At 34.6% G+C, this 23,249-nt stretch overlaps 1 protein-coding gene across 11 annotated transcripts in view; it reads left to right on the top strand.

Moving 5' to 3' along the window:
- The window catches only part of ANKRD28 (ankyrin repeat domain 28), a 145,231-nt gene that overhangs the window by 31,350 nt on the left and 90,632 nt on the right, over positions 1 to 23,249 (top strand). Inside the window, exon 2 of one of the 11 annotated variants that reach the window (XM_081071293.1) lies at positions 2,678 to 2,758. The exons of 5 other annotated variants lie outside the window; for them this stretch is intronic. In XM_081071293.1, coding sequence (XP_080927419.1) covers positions 2,741 to 2,758 — 18 coding nt within the window. In that variant the 5' untranslated portion in view covers positions 2,678 to 2,740. Of the gene's footprint in view, positions 1 to 2,677; positions 2,759 to 21,110; positions 22,704 to 23,249 lie in introns of those variants that run through there. 5 more of the 11 variants (XM_081071298.1, XM_081071291.1, XM_081071297.1 and 2 more) reach the window with 5 other exon arrangements.

Genomic DNA, 23,249 nt, shown 5'->3' with positions numbered 1-23,249 from the left:
GTCTTTGGTTGTCACAACTTTGAGTGGGGGGGATGCTACAGGCATCCAGTGAGTAGAGGCCAGGGGTGCTGCTGAACACCCTACAGTGCACAGGACAGGACTCTCTAAACAAGCAATTATTTGGCTCCAGATGTTACTCGTTCTGACTCTGAGAAACCCTGATTTAGATCTGCTAGATCTTCTAGATTCCCTAAATTGGCTGTTATACATATTGCTCTAAAGTTTAATGACTAAGTTTGGATCTAACCACACTTTAACTTATTTTAACTTCTCTTTTTGAAATAGTGTGAGTAGAATCATAGGAAGATGTCGATTTAATATTGCGTTATTCTCTTTTTTTGAAATAATCACTGTATAATTGATTTTCTTTAATTTAAAAATTTTTAATTTAATTCTTAAGCTTTGTCACACAAAGAAGACATTAATGAATCCCTGTGAATTGATTATCCAGCTTGAACAATTACCAGCATTTTACCATTCCTTAATGTTTTGGGGGGATTTTGAAGTAAATTTAGTATGCATTACATTTTCGTTGTGTCAAATACCTTTTTAAAGTTTTTCCTTTTGAAACATTTTTTCTTTTGAAATAACTTGATATTTCAAAAGAAGAAAATGACATTAAGGCAATCATAATACAAAAAACAAAACTGTTACATTTTCTTCTCTAATTTTTTTGTGTAGTTTTTTTTATTGTAAATTATATGTGGAGGGAAACAAATTTTTGTACTGCATATGTGTATAATATAATATTTAGGTTCTCAAGCTAGTCTTTTACTACCCCAAATTACAAGTCTCGGTAAAGGATTATATGAGAGATTTCATGGAAGTTTCATGAAGCCAGAAATTATTTCTCTTTTTCACCACTATATTCCTTGTACTTAGCACGTAAGTAGTTATTAAGTGATTATTGAAAAAATTCTTCATGGGGTCAGAGGTTAGTCTAGCTGGATTTGGTTACAGTGAGAAAATGTAACTTTTACATGATTTATACATATTAGTCCAAGTGCAAGTTACTGCAATTACTTTTTTTATGTAAACATCAAGAGTCAACATAGTTTTGGAGGCAATTAAATTGTAAATTTAATTGTAAATGCTGTAGTAATAGAATGCTATTATTTTCAGTTAATTAATCTGGAATTTGCTCATGATATTGTTTTGAGCTTAACTATTAACATAAGTTTGAAATATAACTGTTAAAACCTGTAAAACATCATTTTTCATTTGTAACTCTTGTTAAAAATACATACTGTGTTTCCCCGAAAATAAGACCGATCCGGAAAATAAACCCTAGCATGATTTTTCAGGATGACATCCCCTGAACAAAAGCCCTAAGGCATGTTTTGGAGCAAAAATTAATGTAAGACCCGGTCTTATTTTCAGGGAAACACAGTAACTCAGGGAAGACTACCCTTGTATTGGTAATAGTGCAATAGATAAAAGTACTCAGGAAATTTACTTTCTTTTGTATTTGCTGCCACCAAATGGCAAATTAATATTACTATTCTGTTACACTAATATGGTAGACATAGCGAAAGTAATGGAACTTTATTTCTTTACAAGGTTAATTTGTTTATAAAGAGTTTTGACAAGAGGAGAATAGCAAATCTATTATGTTTAGCACTGTAGCTAATCTTAACTGTAGCTATCCACCTGAGTGGATAGGATGGTTTCTATCTTCTAACATCCTGGAAAGGCGTATGAGAACATAGCAGTAATCACAATGACAATGATAAAAACTGATGATTCTTTCAGACTAGTAAGAAATGTGGTTGACAGTGTACTTTTTTTTACACAGGGAGTTTAATTCTGATGTGTTTGTTCTTCCTAGGTCATTGTTTGAGAATTACGGCTCCAGAATATTTTAGGCCTAATTTTATTTATTTGAAAATAAGCCATTTTACTAAAAATAACTTTGGAATATGATCCTGGAAAAATTGTTATATAAGAATAAAAAAAGAAATAGAAGCCACCCAAATGTTCGATTTCAGGAAATTCGTTAAATTCAAGATACTGCTTTTGAATGTAATGTTATCTACTGCTTTTCAGTGTAATCATTGAAAGTGTTTTGGAAGGATATGTAAGGGCATGGACTTCGTTAAGTGGAGAGAGACGGTGAGAAGCAAGTTAACTGAACAGTAAACATCACAAAGTTTTTAAAAGTACATATGTACAGAATAAGTACCAGTGTTAAATCTTTGGGATATATTGTGATTTCTTAAATATATGTATTTCTAAAATGAACATGTTTTAAATAATTAGAAATTATATAGATTGAATATTTTATACTTTATAGACAGTTTCTTAGATGATGACATCCCCATGGAATTATTTGATTATGTTACAGTGAATGTATTTTAATAGTTTTTTTTAATTTTTTTAATGAGGATGTCTTCTTGCTAGCAATTCTAAGATTCAAACCCCACTTTTGGAGTCTCTTCTGAGAATACACAAGGATTGGTTCATATATAAAGAAAACCTTTAAAAAAACTGTCGTGTTACACAGTAATATTTTTCTTTCTTGATAGAAGGGTAAAACTAAATTCTGAATTAGTAATATTTTAATATTACCTAATAATTCAATATTTTGTTAAGGTACTGTGTTATTTTTATAACATAGCCAGCCCTTCATTTCTAGTGTCAGCATATTCTTGCTTTTGATATCTGTTTTCTACTACAGGCCTGAGAGTCTGAGAGTGGAATTGAAACAATACAACTACTGCTTCCACCAGAGGAAAATAGTATGGGAATTCCTATTATGGTAGGTTATTTTCTGGTGGTCTCTCTGCAGGAATATAGGGAGCTCTTATAATTCATTAGTTTGTTGCTATTTATTCCTACTTGTTTGTTAAACTTAGCTTTCATACATAAGTGTCTGTGAAAAATACTTAGTGTCAGCCAAAATATATATTTTTTTTAATTAATTTTATTGGGGTGACAATTGTTACTAAATTTACATAGATTTCAGGAGTACAATTCTGTATTACATCGTCTATAAATCCCATTGTGTGTTCACCACCCAGAGTCAGTTCTCCTTCCATCACCATATATTTGATCCCCCAAAATATTTTTTTGTAGACATTTTGTTTGTAAGTGTGCTGAGCCTTGTATTCCTGGAAAACTTCAGTATAGCAACTTAGTAATTCAAATAGATTTTTAGGGGAGGGGGCTTAAAAATCTCCGTTGTGACTTAGAGAAGAGTATATTAAATAGCTGAAAATAATGGTACTGCAATTAGCTTTATTTTATCCTGAAAAACTAATAAATTACTAGTTGTTTTCATCCATATCTTGTCCAGCTGTATACATCACCTTGCTCATAGCTCCTTCTCTTACATGTTATATGTTTGTGGCGCATACTGTCAACATGATCAACCATTCAGTGATCACTGGGGAACCTCAATTGTGTGTGTGACTCCTGTGTTTTTAGCGAAAGTTGTTTAAAAATCTCAGAAAACCTAGAGGTGTTAGACTGAAGGCACTAGCAGACAGTATAAGCTAGTTGATATCATTGGCATTGTTAGGCTTTTTATTTGAAATTCAAACATATTGAAAGATTGTGGAGAAAGGAAGAAACTATAACTCAGTAATTGACTTCTTTACTATTACCAAGCTGCAACCTGCTGTACTTTTTGATAAATATTTTATTATCTAAACGGTAATACCATTTGATAGTAAGTAGACTTGATGCAAAGTTGTTTCAAAACAAAAGAAATCACCTTTATTTCTATGTAATTTGTTTCCATTATAATTTGTTCCTAGTTAAATTAACCTTTATTTCTATATAATTTGTTTCTATTATAACTTGTTCCTAGTTAAATTAACCTTTTTTTTTTTAAGAAGAGGAAGTGATTAGAAAGCTGTTATGTTAGAGGCTGAAAGATTTTACCTATCTGTATTCTGTTAGGAGGAGAGCAGATTATTGGGAAAACATTATTTGTTAGGTTGTGTTCTTCAGATTGGAAGATTTTCTATCACATTAAAGTTTAATATTCTCTTCAGAAATTCTGAATTCTGTATGAATTAACCAATTGTGAATCTTTACCTGGACTTTCAGAATTATCTACCAAATTGAAAAAAAAACAACACATGATGCCTCTCATTTGTTGTTACCTGGAATGGCTCTTGCTAACTAGAATTCCATTGGAAATTCACCCCACCCACACCTTATTTCTCTTATTTGTAAAACCATTTTCTAACCTCTGGCTCAGTAAAGGCTTTGGATGAATCTTGAAATACTCCTATCCTAATTCAGTCAATCATATAGTAGGCAAGTCAGAAAAAGAAAAAAATGTCAAACTTGAGATAGTAAAAATAAGATCTGATTGGGAAAATGGTAACAAATAGCAGATGCTATCAATATCATATAGCCCGTATATTTTTTCTTTCCTGGTAGTAACGTGTGTTGGAGAACATGCACAGTCACAAATTCAACTACTTTTGTTACGTGATCACTGTATACGTTGTAATTTTCATCTTTTACCACTGGATGGTGCTTTTGCATTGTATTCTGCAAACTTTCTAAAAGAATAGGAATCATTTTAATTAAAATTTATAAAGGAAAATGAAATTAAGATAGTGATACAGTTGGTCATACAGATAGGAGAATTAAAACTGGTGAAACATAGATGTCATTTGAGACATACTGTGTAATTTAATTATTTTTAAAAAGATAAATCCTTGTATATGTATGAAATGGTGAAGAGCTATCTTCCTGACTGTATTTTCTAATATCTTTAATCTACCTTAGAAACATTTTAGATGTTTTGATTTTTTTAGGTGGTTCTATAATTTAAATGATATCTATATAGCTAAACTACAGTTTCTTAATTTGTAATGTTAGAAAAAATACAACCAGCTCACCTAGGCTTTTAAAATTGTCCTTGATGATCAGTTTGTCTTTTTCTCTTTCCCAGTAGCCATTTGAATTCCTTTCATTGAAGCATTTTATTTCACAAATATTATATTTTAAAAAAATTTTTGTTAATTACCAAATGACTTTTTAATAGTTATTGTGCTTGAATGAATTGATTACTTAGGTCTGTAGAGTTTATTTGGGATTGTAACAAGGTTGTGGAGATCCCAATTCAAGGAAATAAAATCTCATGTAATAAAGCATGTACTTATATTTTAAAAGGCAAAGTAAGTACACTCTCTAGAACTTCAGTGTCTCTAAACACCTTTCTCTGTGTCCTCCTTTCTCCAATCTTATCTGCATTATTTCCTTTTTTGCATTATTTCAATCATTCCTTGAATGATTATTTATATGAAAACAAACTTATAGAAACAAGCCATCTTAAATTACTCCTCCTTGGAGTCTGCTCTTCACAAGCTATTTGATAGTTTTTGAGGTATGAATTTAGAGGCTGATGTGACCCAGCAAGTTTAAATTCTCAACAGTTCTACATTCAGTGCCCAACTCTTCTGGGTCCCCTGGAGCTGTGGGTTAAATGGCTTTGGCTTCGCAGGTTTGCTTCTCAACAATGAGTCTTCACGGCGGCAGTGTTTAAGTTTTGGTCCTAACTCTTATTATTTATTGGAATGTGAACTTCTGTCATTCAACCTATCTAGGACTTATTTTTCTTACCTGTGGTGATTGATTTTAACAAATCGTGACTAAAGAGTAATGTTCCTCAGAAAAAAACAAATATGTAGACTTACGAGGGGAAGAATAAATTACCCGTTATCCTGCCACTGATTTAACTAATCTACTGCTGTTGCTTTAGAAAAAACAAAGCCTTTTGATCTTCATTATTAACATAATTAGAATCACATTGTGTATGGTATTGTGTTCCGCTTAACATTTTTATGAGTATTGTCCCATGTTTTAAAATTTAGTTTTAAATATTCAATTTCATTTTATGTTATATGCTATCTTTTAAATCATTTAATTGTTCAACATTTAGGTTGTTTCTAATGTTTTGTTATTAATGGTGCTTCAATAAAATCTTAATAATATAAATTTTTGTAGGCCTCACATTATTTCCTTATATCTACATCCTTGCAAATAGAAATGCTAGTTTGAAAACTTGGAAAGATTATCAGCGCTATTGACAGTGGTTGGCAAATTTTTCCCCCCAGAAAACTCCCAGTTTCATTCTTTTCCCCATCCGTTGTGGCCTCTGGCTTAGACTTTGCAGTAGCCTACTATTTTTCCTCTGTGTCAGTACCACTTCACTTTCAGGTCATCCGTCATACTACATCCACAATGAGGCCTCTACAGTACAAATCTGATTATGTCACTTCTTAATTTAGTTGCCTCCCCGTCATTCTGCAGGTGAAAATGTACATACTGTAGTGGGGTATTCAAGGCCCTTCATGATTTGGCCCCTGTCTAATTTTCCAGCCTTATTTTGTGCAGTCTTGCTATATATTTTGTGGATAAGCAGGTAAGAAGGGAGCATTCTAGGCAGAGAGAACAGCATATACAAAGGCACAGCTGCATGAAATGACATGGTATATTTGAATTGCAACAAGTATATTTATCTATATGAAACTTCAAGACAAGATAGTGGTGGGTATCTTCAGGAGTGTCATTTGATAAACTTTCGTTGACTAAATAAAAGGAAGCAAATAACATTTTGTCTGTGATTTGGAAAAGTAACGGGTGGTACAGAAAATTGTTAATCAGGACTCTTGGTTACAAATGACAGAAATCAAAACTTAAAGTGGCGTAAACACAAAAGGAGATTTATTGGCCAGGCGATTGGAATGTTCTGCAGAGCTAGGTGCAGGACTTGGTGACTATGGATTCTCCATCAGCCCCGCCCTGCAACCCTTTTTAAACTTTGCCCTTTTTTTCCTCCTACAGGCACTTTAGCTTATATAGTCCTTACTTATAATCCCAAAAGAAAAGAGCCTTGGCAGGAAGTACAGTCCTGAGGAAGATTTTGATCATATGTTCTCCCCTGAACTACACATGTGCCAAAGAGTAGTAGGTAGGTGGTACTCTGGCCAGTCCTGGGTCTCTTGTATATGTCTGGACCAGATGTACTCCATAAAGGAAGGGGTTCTTGTGAAAGAACTTATGTCTGCCGCAAGGATGGATCGAACTAGAGAAAGGAGAGCCAAGAGTTGTGCGACCAGTTTGGAGGTGGTTTTGATAAATGAGGGCTGAAGTGGATTTGAACTAGGTCACTATGAGGGAAGAAAGAGTTCAGGAAGATTTTTGTTAAAATGCCTAGAACTTAGTAACTGACTAGAAATGGGAGATGAAGTAAGGAAAGGCTTCAGGATAATCATTTTTGTATTTTGGGTTACTGTTTATATGGTAATGCCATTACTATTAACCAACCTGAGAATTTCAGAGAAAGAATACTTTCAGGGGTGCACTAGAGATGATAAGTTGAATTTTGGCATGCCGAGTCTGAGTTAATACGGAATATGCAGATAAAATGGTCCACTGAGCATTTGGAAGTTGTTTCTGAAGATTAGTATTGGAAACAAAGACTTGGAAGTATCACATAGGTAATGGCAAATATTATAGAAATCGATGAGATTGTCCAGGAAGAGATTGTAGACCAGGAGGGAAAGAAAGTAAGCTGAAAGGAAAGCCAATATTTAAGTATAGGTAGTGGAAGACAAGCCAAGCGAAAGGGGCCAAAAAGGGAGGTTTGGAAAAATAGGTGAAATTTTCATGGAAGTTTAGTAAAGATTGTTGGTATCCAGTATTGTAGAGTAGTTTAGAAAAATGAAGATTTTGCAATAGGTTATCATTGGTGACCTTAGAGCAATTTCAGTTGAGTGGTGAGCACGGAAGTCTGATTGCAGTAGGGGGAGACAAGTAGAAAATGGAGTGGTAGCTTGTTAGGGAGGCAGAGAGGTTTTCTGTAGGCCAAGAGGAAGGAACAGAGACAGCTGTGAGGGGTAAATCAACGTGATATAAGAAAGGAATTGGAATTGACAAAGTAAGGTCTGTAAGAAGATGGAAATATTTTTGAATAAACTTTCTATATCCTCTGTGACTCCAAGCTCTTCCCATCAGACTGCAGTCATTGAAGTTTGGTAACTGGCATATAAAAAAGCGCTTCCTAAATGACTACTGAATGAATAAAAGATCAGAGGGAAGAAATTGAAAATACAAATATGTTTGGAGGTAAACCCCAAGGAAATCTTTGTTTTCCTCTTCCTCTCAGGTAGAATGCCAAGAGGTAATGTCTCCCCAGCTTATTAACCTTAAAGCGTTGTTGTGAGGAACCAATGTGAGAATAGATGTGAAAACATTCTTAAACTAGGAAGTACGCTTACAAATGGAAGGGTATAATACTTTTCATTTCTGGCATCTTAATTTAGAAAGGGACTTCAAATCAGATGATAATTTGGTTTTCACCAACTCAGAAAACCATATGCTGCTTTAACAACTGCTAATTTAACTTCTGTTAGGTGTGTGGTGTGTGGGAAGAGCCAGGCTTTGCAGACAGTTGGGCCTGGATTAGAATCCAGTTTTCTTCACTTAACCATGTGATTTCCAGTGTTTATCTGTACAGCCCAGATTTTTATCTGTGAAGTCGCAATTAAAAACCACTTTGCAGGTATGTTGTTGCACTGAGTACACATAAAATGCAGAGAACCGTCATAGGAATTCAGGTTAGCTGCAATGTTCTTCCCTGCCCCATATGAGCAGCCAACCCTGTTCCGTCTTCTGGTAAAATAGTGCTAGATAAAAATACTATTTTATGTTCACCAGATTTTGTCGTCCTGCGTGTTATTATTCATTGATCTCTAGAACTCAAAATACCTTCAGCTTCATTGATAGTTAACGGTTTTTAGATCCACACTCATCCTGGCTACTGTCTTTGAATATGTTTTAATCTCAGTATTCTAGATGTGATTTGACTTGTGTCTAGTCATTAACCTTACTTTTCCTAGAGGAGAAAAATGAGATTAATAGGAAACATTTTTGACATAAAGCTTTGTTTTAATTGGTCAAAATTAAAGTAATTTTATTTCATATTCTAAAGTACACTACTCTCTTTTCTCCATGGAATTTTTCAAATGATTGCCTTTATTCTGTTTTGTTACTGATGTCTGGTTTTTTTCCCCCCATTTAAAAAATAAGTGTCTGGAATCCTCAAAGTATTCTTCAGTACTAGTGTGTTGTAATTAATTTATAGGTGAAAATTAAACTATTGAAATAAAATGCCGAGATTTCAGTTTTCTGTGTAGTAGATAGCATACTGTTGGCTGTGTTTGAATGCTCACCTCTATCCTACATGACTTGGAGAAATCCCTACTAGTGGATAAACTTGTCATGGTAATCCTACTCTGCCTACTAGTGATTTGTTTAGGAGGAGGCGTGTGAGCCAAGTCTGGTCACCTGTCAGGGAAAGTCAGATTAGGAAGCTTCTAGGAAGTCTTCCTTGTACGTAAAAAGGAAGCTGCTTCTCCCTGTGCTGCACAGCAGTGTATGTTTGAGGTGATGCCAGGAAGGACAGCAGCTGGCTCATGACTGTACAGGGAATTAGCTGAATGCCCAGGCGGAGTCTGACAGATGGAAAAGCTGGAAGGAGCTGAGGTGTCCTGCATTGAATAACTGCAGCAGTCACCTTAGGGCCACCTTATTTCACTTCTTGTTATTTGTGATAAGTGTCTTTCTTGTTTAAGCCAGTTGAATGTAACATGCTATTTTATTTTAGCTTAGAGTAGCCCTAATGTTAAAGAACAAACATGTTTGATAGTCTGTTGTGCAGAAAAGTAGACACTTTGTGGAAGCCCATTAAGATGTAACAGTGAACCTCATAATTTTAAAATCACGTTAGAATTATATTGGGGTCAAAAGTTTCATAGGTATTCTCCCAATATTGAATGTTCTGATTGTGAACAAAACAGACTAGAAAAATTCTATAATACAATAACATAGTAGGTTTAACTACCCAGTTAGTCAAGAATTAGCTAGTTATCAATTGCGGCAGGGCCTCTTTTTTCCACATAAGTTAAAAATTCACTACATCTAAAGGAATTGACGTTGTTTTACTCTGAAGTAACATTAAGTTACAAGCCTGGCTTTTTGCAATCTTATCAAGAGCATGAAAACCTATTTATGCAAACAAATTCCTTGCCTGAAACACTAAAAATACCCTTTCCTTCTTTCAACAATAGAAGCTGCTTTACACAATTTTAGATAGCACACTTTAATAAAGGGAACTGAAGAATACGAAAAATGTTCTAAACTATATGAGTCATCACTTGGATGACTTTAAAACAGTTATGTTCAGTATTTTTGTCTCCACCCTTCTACGGTTTAGAAAGATGTGAATCATTTTCTTGAGTATTTCCCCAACGATAACTACTTTGAAATGGAATTGTCGTATTGCAGTCTCAGTTTGTGTGTGAAATGACTAGTGTACACTTCAGCTACTGATCTTACTGCACTTGTGGGAATTCCTTGGATGTCTCCTGTAATTATTGCTTATAAAGGTAAACATTGGGTAACCATAACAACTTATTTTTAAATTGAAAAATTTCACCCATCAGCTTTTAAAGTTAGAAACTTGATACTATCCTTACTACAGTGTCACCACATTGCAAAAGCCAGAATGAATTGCAAATCACTTTTCTTCAATCTTTTTCAAAGAGAGGCAGAAATTCAGTCTGTTTAAAATAAAAACATTATGCTTTACTAATTTTAATACTGGGCCTAAGTAGTCTTTGATACAGTTGCTGAAAGATTGCTAATTATGTAAAAATAATAATGTAATTATATTTCAGAATATGTTTATCCTGGGCCTGGTGGCACATAAGTGATATGCCAGAGACGCTGGTAGTTAACATAAATCCCAGCCAGATATTAGTAATAAGAGACAGATTAAATAGGATATTTGAGAGTATCACAACTTAAAAAACTTTTAATTCAGTCTGACCTTTAAGTCCAGTCTGAATGATGAATACTTTTGCTTAATTTCTAACTACTTTTTGAGGTAATCAAAAATTTGAAGAAAATATGGGGCGGCTGGATGGTTCAGTTGGTTAGAGCGTGAGCCCTGAACAACAGGGTTGCCGGTTCGATTCCCACATGGGCCAGTGAGCTGCGCCCTCCACAACTAGACTGAAGGACAACGACTTGGAGCTGATGGGACCTGGAGAAACACACTGTTCCCCAATATTCCCCAATTAAAAAAATTAAAATTAAAATTGTAAAAAGAACATTTGAAGAAAATAATCTAACTTTAAAAATATTTCTTAAATACAGTATTACATACTTGATAAGAGAGTAGTTCCCCCCACCACCACTTCCTTAGTTTGGGCACATTGAATATATTTTAGAAAACTATCTGTATTGTTACATTTGGCTTAACATTTTTTTGCTTGCATACTTTTCAGAGGAAATAATTATTTCTCTCAAGACTCCAGTCTGAAACAGTCATTTGAATGTGGATTTACATCTTAAGTTCTCTTAACTCTTGAACCTACACACTTCCTGAAAAGCCTATTCCATCTACTGTGTTAACTGAAACTGTGTTTTCATAAGTACATGCTACTCTCGAGGTCTTCTCAAGTGGTAACTTCGCTTACAGCCAGTATATCTTGGGAGATAGATGGAGAGAGAGAGAGACACAGAGAGAGAGTTGGGAGGAGGCAGGGAGCAGTCAGCATTTTTCTAGTCCTCCATTATAGCTGTTAACATTTTACTGGTCTCCCTACCTATAACACCCTCCCTTCTTTGGAGGCATGCAACATTTGGCTAGGTGAGCCTTCTGTTTCTTGGTATTGTCTGTCAAATCTCAGTCCTCAGTTCTACATCTGGATCATAGTTGTCTCAGTTGTCTGGGTGATTACGTTTCTTTGTAGCTGACATTTTGAGCATCACAATTTATAATTTAACAGCCACAACACCAGAGCCTTTTGGCTCTAACCACATAATCCATTGACCACATCCTCCAACTTGTCTCATGTACTGAAGCTACCTTCACGTCTGTGTTTTTGGTATCAGCCTAGACCCCACAACTCATTACTTTCAACTGCCAAATACTCCTATTCCTTTTTAACTTTATCCTTTCTCTTCCACTTACTAACTTACCTAAGTCAGTCCTTCCCCACTGTTTCTTAGAAGAAAGATTCTTTCTTCATACCTCAAGTTAATTTTTCCTGCATCCATTTGATCTTCCTTCATCCACTATTCTTTTCAGTTCTTTCCAGTTATTGTTACCCCCTTTTTGGACAATGTAATGTCTTTCAATTCATGAACGCAGGCTATCTTTCCATATATTAAGTCATTTTTAATTTCTCATATCTATGTTTTGTAATTTTCAATTTACAAGTCTTTACCTTCTTAAGTTTATTGCTAAGTATTTTATGGTTTATGATGCTATTTTATGAGATTTTTTTTCAGATAGTTCATTCTTAGTGTATAGAAACAATTGATTTTTGTTGATTTTTTTTTATCCTGCACCTTTACTGAATTTATTAATTAGTTCTGTGTGTGTGTGTGTGTGTGTGTGTGTGGTCTTACGGGTTTTCTGCATAAGATCATGTCAGCTGCAGAGAGAGTTTTACTTCTTCCTATCTGCTTTGAATGCCATTTATTTCTTTTTCTTGTCTAATTGATCTGGCCAGGAATTCTAGTGCTATGTTAAAAAGTAGTGAGAACGTACTTGTGATGTTCCTGGTCTTAGAGGAAAAGCTTTCAGCCTTTCACCATTGAATTTGTGGACTTTTTATATATGACCTGTGTTATGTTACAGTTTCCTTCTATTTCTGGTGTGTTGCAAGTTTTTATCATGAAAGAGTGTTAAACTATGTCAAATGTTTTCTCCGTATCTACTGAGATGATCTTGTGACTTTTTTAATCCTTTATTTTGTTAATGTCTTGTGTCACATTCATTGAATGAATGTGACATGTATGATGAGTCATGATTGTATGCCAGGAATAAATCCCACTTGATCATGGTGCATGATCCTTTTAACGTGCCGTTGAATTTGGTTTGCTAGTATTTTGTTGAAGATTTTTGCCTCTATGTTCATTTTCTTGTAGTGTCTTTATCTGGCTTTGGATCAGGATAACGATGGCTTCATAAAGTTAGTTTGCAAGTGTTCCTTTCGCTTGAAGTTTTTGGAAGAGTTTGAGAAGGATTGGCATTAATTCTTTAAATGTTTGGTAGAATTCACTAGTCAAGCCATCTGGTCCTGGGCTTTTCTTTGTTGGGAAGTTTTTGATAACTGATTCACTCTCCTTACTAGTTATAGGTCTGCTCAGATTTTCTATTCATCTTTCTAGGAATTTACCCATTTATTCTGGGTTGCCCAATTGGTTAGGGTATAATTTTTCACAGTAGTCTTTTATGATCCTTTTTCCCCCTTTGGCATCATTTCTGATTTTATTTATTTGAGTTCTCTTTTTCTTAGTCTAGCTAAAGGTTTGTCCAAAAACCTTTATCTTTAAAAAAACAACAACAAAAAACTCAACTCTTAGTTTTAATCTTTTTTCTATTCTCTAGTTCGGTTATTTCTGCTCTAATCTGTATTATTTTCTTCCTTCTGCTAACTTTGGGCTTAATTTGTTCTTTTTCTAATTCCTTGAATTATAAAGTTAGGTTATTTGAGATCTTCCTTTTATAATGTAGGTGTTTATTACCATAAATTACCCTCTCAGTACTGCTTTTTTGATATATCCTATAAGTTTTGTTATGTTGTATTTTCATTTTTGTCTCATTATTTTCTAGTTTCTCTCTTCATGTCTTCTTTGATCCATTGGTTGTTCAAGAGTGTATTGTTTTAATTTCCACATATTTACTAATTTTCTAGTATTTCTTTTGCTGTGGATTACTAGCTTCATTCCAGTGGGGTCAGAAAAGATACTTGGCATGATTTCATTCTTCTTAAATTTGTTCGAATTTATTTTGTGACCTGAGATGTTATCTGTCCCAGAGATTGTTCTGTGTGTGCTTGAGAAGAATGTATATTCTACTGCTGTTTGGTGGAATGTTTTGTGTCTATCTGTTAGGTTCATTTGGTGTACAGTGTTGTGGAAACTCACTGTTTCGTTGTTGATTTTTCTGTCCAATGTTCTATTCATTATTGAAAGTGGGATATTGAAGTCAGTTACTATTATTGTATTGCTTGCTGTCTATTTCTCCTTTCAATTCTGCCAGTGTTTACTTTATATATTTAGGTGCTGTAATGTTGGGTGTATATATGTATAATTGTTATAACTTCCTGATGAATTGACCCTTTTGTTATTGTATAATGTCCTGTTTTGTCTCTTGTGACGGTTTTTGACTTACATTCTGTTTTGTTTGATACAAGTTTAGCCACCGCTGCTGCTGCTCTCTTTATGTTGTTACTATTTGCATGGAATATCTTTTTACATCCCTTCACTTTCAGCCTAGGTGTGTCCTTAAATCTAAAATGAGTTTCTTGTAGATATCATGTAGTTGGATCTTGGTGGTTTTTTTTTAAATCTGTTCAGCCACTCTGTGTCTTTTGGATGATTAATTTAATCTATTTACATTTCAGTGATTATTGATAGGGAAGGACTTACTATTGCCATTTTGTTTATTTTTTTCAATCTTATAGTTCTTTTATCTCGTTTTTCCTGTCTTTTTCTTTCATTGGTTTTTATATAGATAAGCTTTGATTCCTTTTTCTTTTGTGTTTCTTCTATTGGTATTTGTTTGTGGTAACCATGGGGCGTACATAAAGCATCTTACAACTAGAACCATCTATTTTATGCTAATAACTTTAATCTAATAAATTTAATCTTGTTAAAAATTCACACTTTTACTTCTCTCCCCCCTACACTGTCAGGTAATTCATATATCTTCCTTTCATTTGGGTGGCTAAATGGAGCTTCATCTTATTCTTTTGTTTGGATCATGTTTCCTAATTTCTTCATTTTCCTTAACTTTTTGTGTTGGTATCTATACATTAAAAAAACAGCCACCTCAGCCAATCTTTGTGGACTGGCCTAACACAGGGGAAGGCCCTAACCAGTTAGCCTGGCCGTAGATTCTGGGTTCCTCTCAAACCTTTGTATTAGTCCAGACCACCATCTTTGTTCTTAGCACGTCCAGAGCATCGATAGTATGTTAAATCTCATCAGCACTCTGACACAGTGGAGACAGAAGCCATTTCCTTTGACAGTCCCTGGAAAAGTTGGAAATGTTGGACATATGCTCTAAGTGTTGCCCTCCCCAGAGAGAAAGAAGCTGGGGTCCGGGGTTTTGCCATTGCTTGTTCTGTGCTGAGCTGGGGCGGGGGGAGGCTATGGCAAGTCCTTGCATGCTAGTCTAAACCACTGTCTCTTTCTGTGGTCCCCAGACATCTAGAGTGTGTCAGGCCTCCCCGTGCTCTGAGACATGTGAGACAGAAGCCAGTGCTTTGGGCAGCCTGCAGAAAAGTTGGGCTATTGAATGTGTGGTCTAGCTCTTTCTCTCCCCTAGGAAAAGCTGGGATCTGCTTGCTCTGCACTGAGTTGGGGAGGGGGTGCTACAGTGAGTGCCTGCATGGTGGACCAAACCCACTTCTTAGTCTCAGCCGCCTCCAGGTGTCTAGGGTTTGTTGAATCTCGTCGACTCAATGAGACAGGCAAGACAGAAGCCAGTACCTCGTGTAGACCTCTATAACTGGAATACTAGACACATGGTCCAGTTTATTACTTGCCTCCTCAAGGAGAAGATTGTTGCTGGGGCTTTCTTTGATAAATTAAAAGAGGGAAAAGTAGAAACAATGAAATTTATGGATAGCTTTATAAAAGCCTTTTCTTTTTAGCAGATGGACAGTTAGAAGGTATCTTTATATACCGATAACAATTAATAAATTTATATGCCGCACTCTTACAATGACTGACTTAGTGGCAAGTATAATCCAGTTGATCCTTGAGCAATATGGGTTTGAACTGCACGGGTCCACTTATATGCAGATTTTTTTCAGTAAAGACAGTTGGTCTTTGTTTGCTCCAGCCACATGGACTGTCCTTTAGTTTCTTCCCCTCCAATTTTATTTTCTTTCTACAGTTTATCAGAGTTTGCAGTTATATATTTATTTGTGTTTAAGCTCCATTAGAACGAGGATTGACTGTTCATAATTTTTGTTTCCTCTGCCTATCAGAAAGCCTGGCACAATAGTAGATGATGAATAAATACAGATAAATGGATGAGTCATTGAGTGATTAGATGTTACTGAGCTTCCACTTCCCAGATATAAATTGGATAATAGTAACCACCAATGGTAATTGAGAATTTAGTGAGAGTATTTGTGATGTTTGTTTACTTTTCCTCTGCTGATTTTCCTTTGCTTACCCAGGATAATCTAGTGGATTGTACTTCAAGCTGTTTTCTGATCAGCTACTGTTTCTGTTACAATTTGTTGCAGCTAGTGTGTTAATTCATTTTATTTATTGAAAACTTCAGTAGCTATACTGTGCTAGATAGAATATGGATGGTGGAAAAACAGGGCTGGAAGGATACATGCCCACTGATGATTAAAGAAGAGGAAGATTATCATTGACGAGTTAGATTCAGCTCCAAGTAAAAGAGACTCAAAATCCCATTGATTAAACAAGGCAGAACTATTTCTCTCTGACATAAAAGTCAGGATGTAGGCAGTCCAGGGCTTTTATGGCTATTCTGTCCCACAAAGTCTTCAGGGACTTAGATCCTCTCTAGCCTACTGTTCCAGGAAACAGGGTGGATATGCCATTTGTCCTTTTAAGACATTTTCTGGAAGCCACACAACACCTCTACTTAAAATGCTGGTGAGAACTTTGTCATGTGACTCCTAGCTACAAGGGAGGCTGAGAAGTGTAGTCTTTGTTCCGTGAGGCTCTGTACTTACTAAAAACTGAAGTTCTAGTTGAGTGGAAGATGAGAAGAATGGATTCCGAATGTAGGTCTTTGCAAAGAACACATCAGATTAATAACATGTGATACTAATATGTGTTAACTATGTGTATTACATAATGGAAGGATTAACAATGTATTATTTATTACTATTGCAGCGTACCAGTTAGTATGTTAAACCACTTGAGATCTTCAGATAATATTTATTGTCAGCCATTTTGGAAATATGATTGAGTATATTTAAATAGCCTAGATTATAAATATATTACATGCAGAGAATTAAATCTGATCTGTTAAAGAATTTGAATTCATAATTTTTTTAATATACAGTTAACCGTTGAGCAACATGGGGGTGGGGCACCAACCTTCCCTCTCCCCTGTACAGTTGAAAATCTGCGTATAACTTTTGACTCCCCCAAAACTAATAGCCTGTTGACTGGAAGCCTTACTGATAACATAAACAGTCAACACATGTTTTGAATGTTATATGTATTACATACTGTATTGTTACAATAAAGTAAACTAGAGAAAGAAAAGATTATTACGAAAATCATAAGGAAAAGAATATACATTTACAGTACTTATTGAAAAAAGCCCACATATAAGTGAGCCTATGCAGTTGAAACCCGTGTTGTTCAAGAGTCAACTGTGTTAAGTGATGTTTTTACAGTGGCCATGTGTTCACAAGGAAGTGGGACCGGTATCGTAGAAAGCAGCTATTTCTTAATCCCACCCCATTTTCTTTTAAATTTGTTCATAAGACTTGAGAAACAGTCTTATGGACAGATGAGGTATAGCTCAAGAAGATTGTTTAGGATTCTTGAACTATGAGAAATTATTCTGAAACATGGTTTGAATGCACTCTTTACCATCTTCCACCACAAGCTTTTTGTCTTTTAATACTCAAGGACTAGTTTAGCACAGAATAGTCACTTAATATATCCTGAGTAAAATGTATTATTCTATGATAATCAATATGGATTCACTTATTTGTAAGAAATAAGTTGAGCTTTGGGTTGAATCTGTATGCAGAAAGGAAAAATCATTTGTGTCAAAAAAAAAATTCTGGTGTAACAAAATTAGGAACCTAAAAATAATCTTTCAGCATGTTAAATTTTTATCAATAGAATGAAGGTTTAAATGAGCTTTACCATTACGTGGTTCTGTGAAGAGTAGGAGTAAGCTTTTCATAAGATACATTTTAACATAAAGAATAGAAGGATTATGAAGTTGTCAGGATTGAAATTGTTGGTTTACCAAAAACATTTACTCTTAATTTGGCCTAAAAAGTAAGTGCCTCAAGAAAAAAAACCACATTCCTTTGCCATTGTTCAACTGAAAAAAAGAAAAAAACGAATGTTGAACTTGTTTTCGCAATCTGTCAATAATTTTTTATCATACGTAGTTTCTCCATTTCTAACTTCTTAAATACTTACTTACCTGTCTCCTTTTCCTTTAAGATGTGAGTTCCTTGACGTTAGGGGCCTGTCTTATTTCGTAGAAGATATAAAATAGTGCTGTATGGTGTTAACTTAAATAATTAAAAAATATGGAAATATTTATTGGTATTTTTCATCTACCTTTGGTTATATAGTGTATCACGGGCCAGTACATTCTACTCTTTCTCTTTGCTTAGACTATGAAGTACAGTGAATCTAGAAAAATGGAAAAAACATGTACTCCTACTTCTTGCCTAAGTTTCCTGCTCCTCCTGCCCCATAATAGGTAGTAAATTCATGTCTGGTTACTGGAGTGTTAGCTTCTAACAGTCTCTCCAGAAGCCTGAAGTGGGTAGGGATTTAGCAACTGAATGGGGTTTCCAGCCCCCAGTTTGAATCACCTCACCAGCAGGAGCTCTGTACATGACCCTTTATTTACTCACGGGTTTCACTAAGGATATCATTCAGCTACCCTAAATATCCACAATAATACTGCTATACACATTTTATTTAAACTTCACTGTGAATATAGCACTATAAAGTAGATTCTGTTAACGTCCTTTAATAATGTTGAAATGATTCCCAGAGAGGTTAAGTAACCTGTGGGAATCTGGATTACAATACGTGCAGTTTAGCTGCAAAGCTTACATTCCCAATCACTGTGCTATTACAGAGTTTCTTGTAGATAAAAATCTCAGGAGATTATTATTTTATAAGTATGGAGAAATTTAGACTCAGGGAATTTAAGTAGCTTACCCAAGGACACAGCTAATGTATAATGGAATCAGAATTTGATCACCACATACCTAGGCTAACTCCTGAGCTCTTAATTTTAGTCATCCTATATCACTTTTATATCCTGTCAACTGCTACATTTAAGTTGCTCACTTGCTGGAGGTACAAAACTCATTTGCTTGCACTTTAATGCCTCCCATGTTTTCTAATTAAAGTGTTTGTGTTACATATATGTATCAATCCTCCATTGTGTTTCATAATTTTACCACTTTATTCCAGAGTCTTATGACATAATAGAATTCATCTATTGAAATTATTTACAGATGGAAGAAAGTGGAAGGAGACAGTATGTATATAACAGTCCCTGCCTTCAAAGAGCTTTCTTCTGATTGGGAAAGACCTAAGTATGGAATTTGACCTAGAACAAGAAACAGGATGTACCTGCGGGAAGTCTAAGTATTTATACACTGGATACTTTGGAGCAAGTTAAAATTGTCCATATAAAGAGAGATTTCGGGGTTTTTTTTTTTGGGGGGGGGGAAGATAGAATATAGGATATTGTTACTATAATGGTTTCATTTTCAGGTATTTCAAATATTAAGGTGATATTTTTGATTTAGCCATGTGGAGATAGTTAACATTTTTTATATGTCAGAATACTTCTATGTCTTTACTTTGGCCTTAAACTATTTTTTATATTTTAAAATATAACTATGTAAATTGTTAGCATAGTTTATTATCTTGATACAGTTATATTAGGGTCACAAGTTTTTTTATAGATTCATATTTAATGGTTTTTGGTTCTTAAATTCTAGCATTCTTATTCATATCATTCTAGGATTTTTTTCTCTTTATGTTTTGGTAAGTAAAGTGGCTTTAATGCGAGAGTTAACACCAGTCCTGAAATACTCCTTTAAAAATAGCTTATTTGGGAATATTATTGCAATAAATAGTATATTTCTTTGTTACTCAAACTTTTCACAATCATTATAGGTTATCTGTTTTTTAAGATCACTTTTACAGTCTGGAGTTACAGGTTGCAAAGATCTTGAGTGTGTGTATATGCATGCTCTACTCAGTGGAAGCAGAATAGATTAGAAAGAGCATGTGTTTGAAATTAGGCACAGCTTTACTAATTTGCATGACTTCGGATAAAATACTTAATTCTGAGTGTGTTTTCCTCTATAATATGGGAATGTAGTAAGGTTATTGTGAGTATTGAATGATAAAGTACACCACCTAATACATCATAAATGTTCAAAATAACTATTTTGTTTATTAATAAAAATTCTAGTTGATAGAAGAAAGAACAGAAATTGAAGGGGAACCATGGTATTTTCTTTGTAATTTTTCTCTTGGGAAATATCCCCATCATTGAGTAAACAGAGAAAGCGGGGGAAGCCAACTATAAAGTGGTAGTTTTTGACACTTATTTGTAACTTTGGGAATATTAATTTTATAGGGGAGGGAGAGTCTTTGCTTTCTTTGTGTTACCCTGTGCCTTTTTGATATATAGATAAGTCAGTACCAAGAACATTACACAATAGTTTTATGTCGTTATTTAATAGATTTTAAGGCTTTATTCCATTTCCAGATGGGAAGGTAGAATTATTTAATTTCTTCAGTGAAAATTCCGATGATCCATAGAATAAATTTTAGAGTTAAGATTTCTACATTATAAAATTTTATTTTTTTCCTTTAAAAAATATGACTTGATTGATTACATTCAACTTAGAAATTGTTAGTAAATCTTAAATTTCTTTTGTTTAAACTTCTTTGCATCCTTGAAAATAACATACATCTGGTAGATTTTAAATGGTCTTGGTAAAAAAATAAGACTAAAACCTTAGGTTCATGGTTTTTATATTATCATAAAATATTTCTCCTTCCTTTTCTAATTCTCTTATGTGAACTCACTGCAGATATTCTTAATGCAGCTATCATTATAGGGTTAAACATTTGCCATATTCTAACATACAAAAGCAGTTAAGTTGTTTGGAATTGTTTACTTGCTAAAACCAGTGTTAGTCAGCAGAGGCAGTACACCAGATTTCCTTGTGGCTTTTAGTGGAAAATGTTAAAAGCGCACTCATTTTTCAGTTACAGAATTTTTCAGTTTGTTCTGGCTTAGTCACAGAACTGGCATGAACCTTCTAATTGTGAAGGCAGGCCAAATGTACTATTTTTTTCTTCTGCTAGAGGAAGTTACATCCCCAGCAGTAGCTCAGGTCTTCTGGTAAGTGTAACATGTGAGCATTACTAGGCATTTCATCCTGCGGTTCTGCAGTCTTTGCTGTTCAGACTGTCCCTCAGTTGGAATGCTTCTGTGGGGCCGATCCTTAGGTTCTATAGATATTTTCTAAGGACCTACTCATTTGGAGGAGTCAGTGGCGTTTTTCAAGATCATCTGAGGAACAGGAAAACATCTGAAATCTACTGAAAAGGATAACTGTAGCGGTTTTCACAGTGGAAGGAAACTGTATTGGCACAGAAGCAGACGATTGAATAAAGTAGTTGGCTCAAAGAAGATGCACAGTCTGCTGTTTTTTTCTCTGAATGAAGACTATTTAATGGAAGCTGTATTCCTGTGGAGATCAAAGGAAACACTGGAATGATAAACTACGGGGGGTTTTTTCTCTCTCTTTTTAAATGAAAAGCCTGAAGCAGTAATTCGAGCTCAAATGCCTTCTAATTCCTTCGCGGCCTGCCTGTTCTGTTAGGATTCCCCGCTCACACCATTTCTGCCTGGTGCCTGTGCCCTTTTGCTGGAGCAGCCACAGACAACTGCCTGATGGAGAAAGAATGAATGTTCTGCCTTCTACTATTGATAGGAATAAAGCTATCTGTGTTCCTTCTATTATGTGGGATACCTGGATTAATCAAGCTATATTCTAGTACCAAGAGTCCTATTGTCTCTTGGGGTCTGACTCATCGCATGTAAATGTACTGCAGCTTTGCTATTAATGCAGACTGTTGTTTTTTTTTTCTTTCCCAAACACAGAAAGAATTGTCAGCCTTTGAGCTGCATTTTAAGAATTTGTGCTGAGCTCTAGATATATTTTTTTCTGCATTAAACTAGTCAAGCTGAAGAAATGAAGACAAATTAAAAGTGGAAACAGAATAGTGAGATTTTATTTTTTATTTACAATCATAAGCAAGCCAGCTACCGGTAACTATATGACCTTGCAGGCAAGAGTGGGGTATAGCTGTAATTATCTCTGTCACAGCAGTTGTTTCTCATTTCATTCTGCATTGTGTGGTGTTGTCACCCAAAACAATGATCTTTTTATGCAATTTCTGTGAGACACAGAGCAATATTACTATTTTGGTAGGGGAAAAATATTTTTAAATGAGCTTGTACTGGACTCAGTTGTAGTTATTGACATGTTGATGTGAAATTTAAGTATTGCAATAACCCAACAGAAAATAACAGAATTTTGTTGTTTTTAGGAAGTTATAAGTTCTGTAGTCATAATTTTCAACTTCAGTTTTTTCGGTCATACTTACTAACTTTAAAAAACCAGCTGCGCTGTTCAGAGAATGATTCTAAGTGTTGTACAGAAGAGGAGGAAAAACTACTTGTGCTCTTGCAACTGTGACTTTTATCACAGAGCTTGGAATTTAGTATTTTAAAAGAGCGAATGAGTCGAGTGTGTATTGTTGTTTTGGAGGAGGTAGAAGATGAATCTCCTGAATTCATTTTTAAATTGCCACAGGAAAATAAATCCTTATATTCTCCATCTTCTGGAAGTGTATTGGTAAGACAAGAGAGTTTATATGTTTACTGTATTCTACTGAACTCGTAGGGCAAATTTTATTTTTTAAGAATAAATATAAGTTAACTTCTAGTTTCATTAAAAACCCAAATTAAAGCAATATAAACGTATAAATATGCAATATTACTTGTGTGTAAAATTCACATCTCTGATTTTTACTTTTTCAGATGTTTAGACAACTTTTCAGACTTTACTTGCTATCTCTTAATCTCTTAAAACTTAAAAAAATAATCTGAGAACAGTAGTTACGGCAACCACGTTTCTGTTTTCATTTTACGGTTTTAAAAACTGAGATGATAATAAGAATGAGGAACTCCGTTTTAGGAACTGTTGACTACTGCCAAGGCATAGCCTTTTCTGTAATGAATTTTATGTGTTTATATGCAAGACTTTCCGAGGAAAAAGAATCAGACTTTATTCTTATTTTTAGTGCTGTTGTCAATTGGCTTCTTCTTTGACTAGTATAATATGATACCTTATCAGAGAGGCTGTGTCGTTAATTAAGAAGTTGCTATATTTAGACATGCA

This window comes from Rhinolophus hipposideros, assembly GCF_964194185.1.
Source record: "Rhinolophus hipposideros genome assembly, chromosome: 14".
NCBI classification, from domain to species: Eukaryota; Metazoa; Chordata; class Mammalia; order Chiroptera; family Rhinolophidae; genus Rhinolophus; species Rhinolophus hipposideros.
Note: the sequence above shows the minus strand (reverse complement) of the source record. Positions and strands in the feature narration are given on the sequence as shown.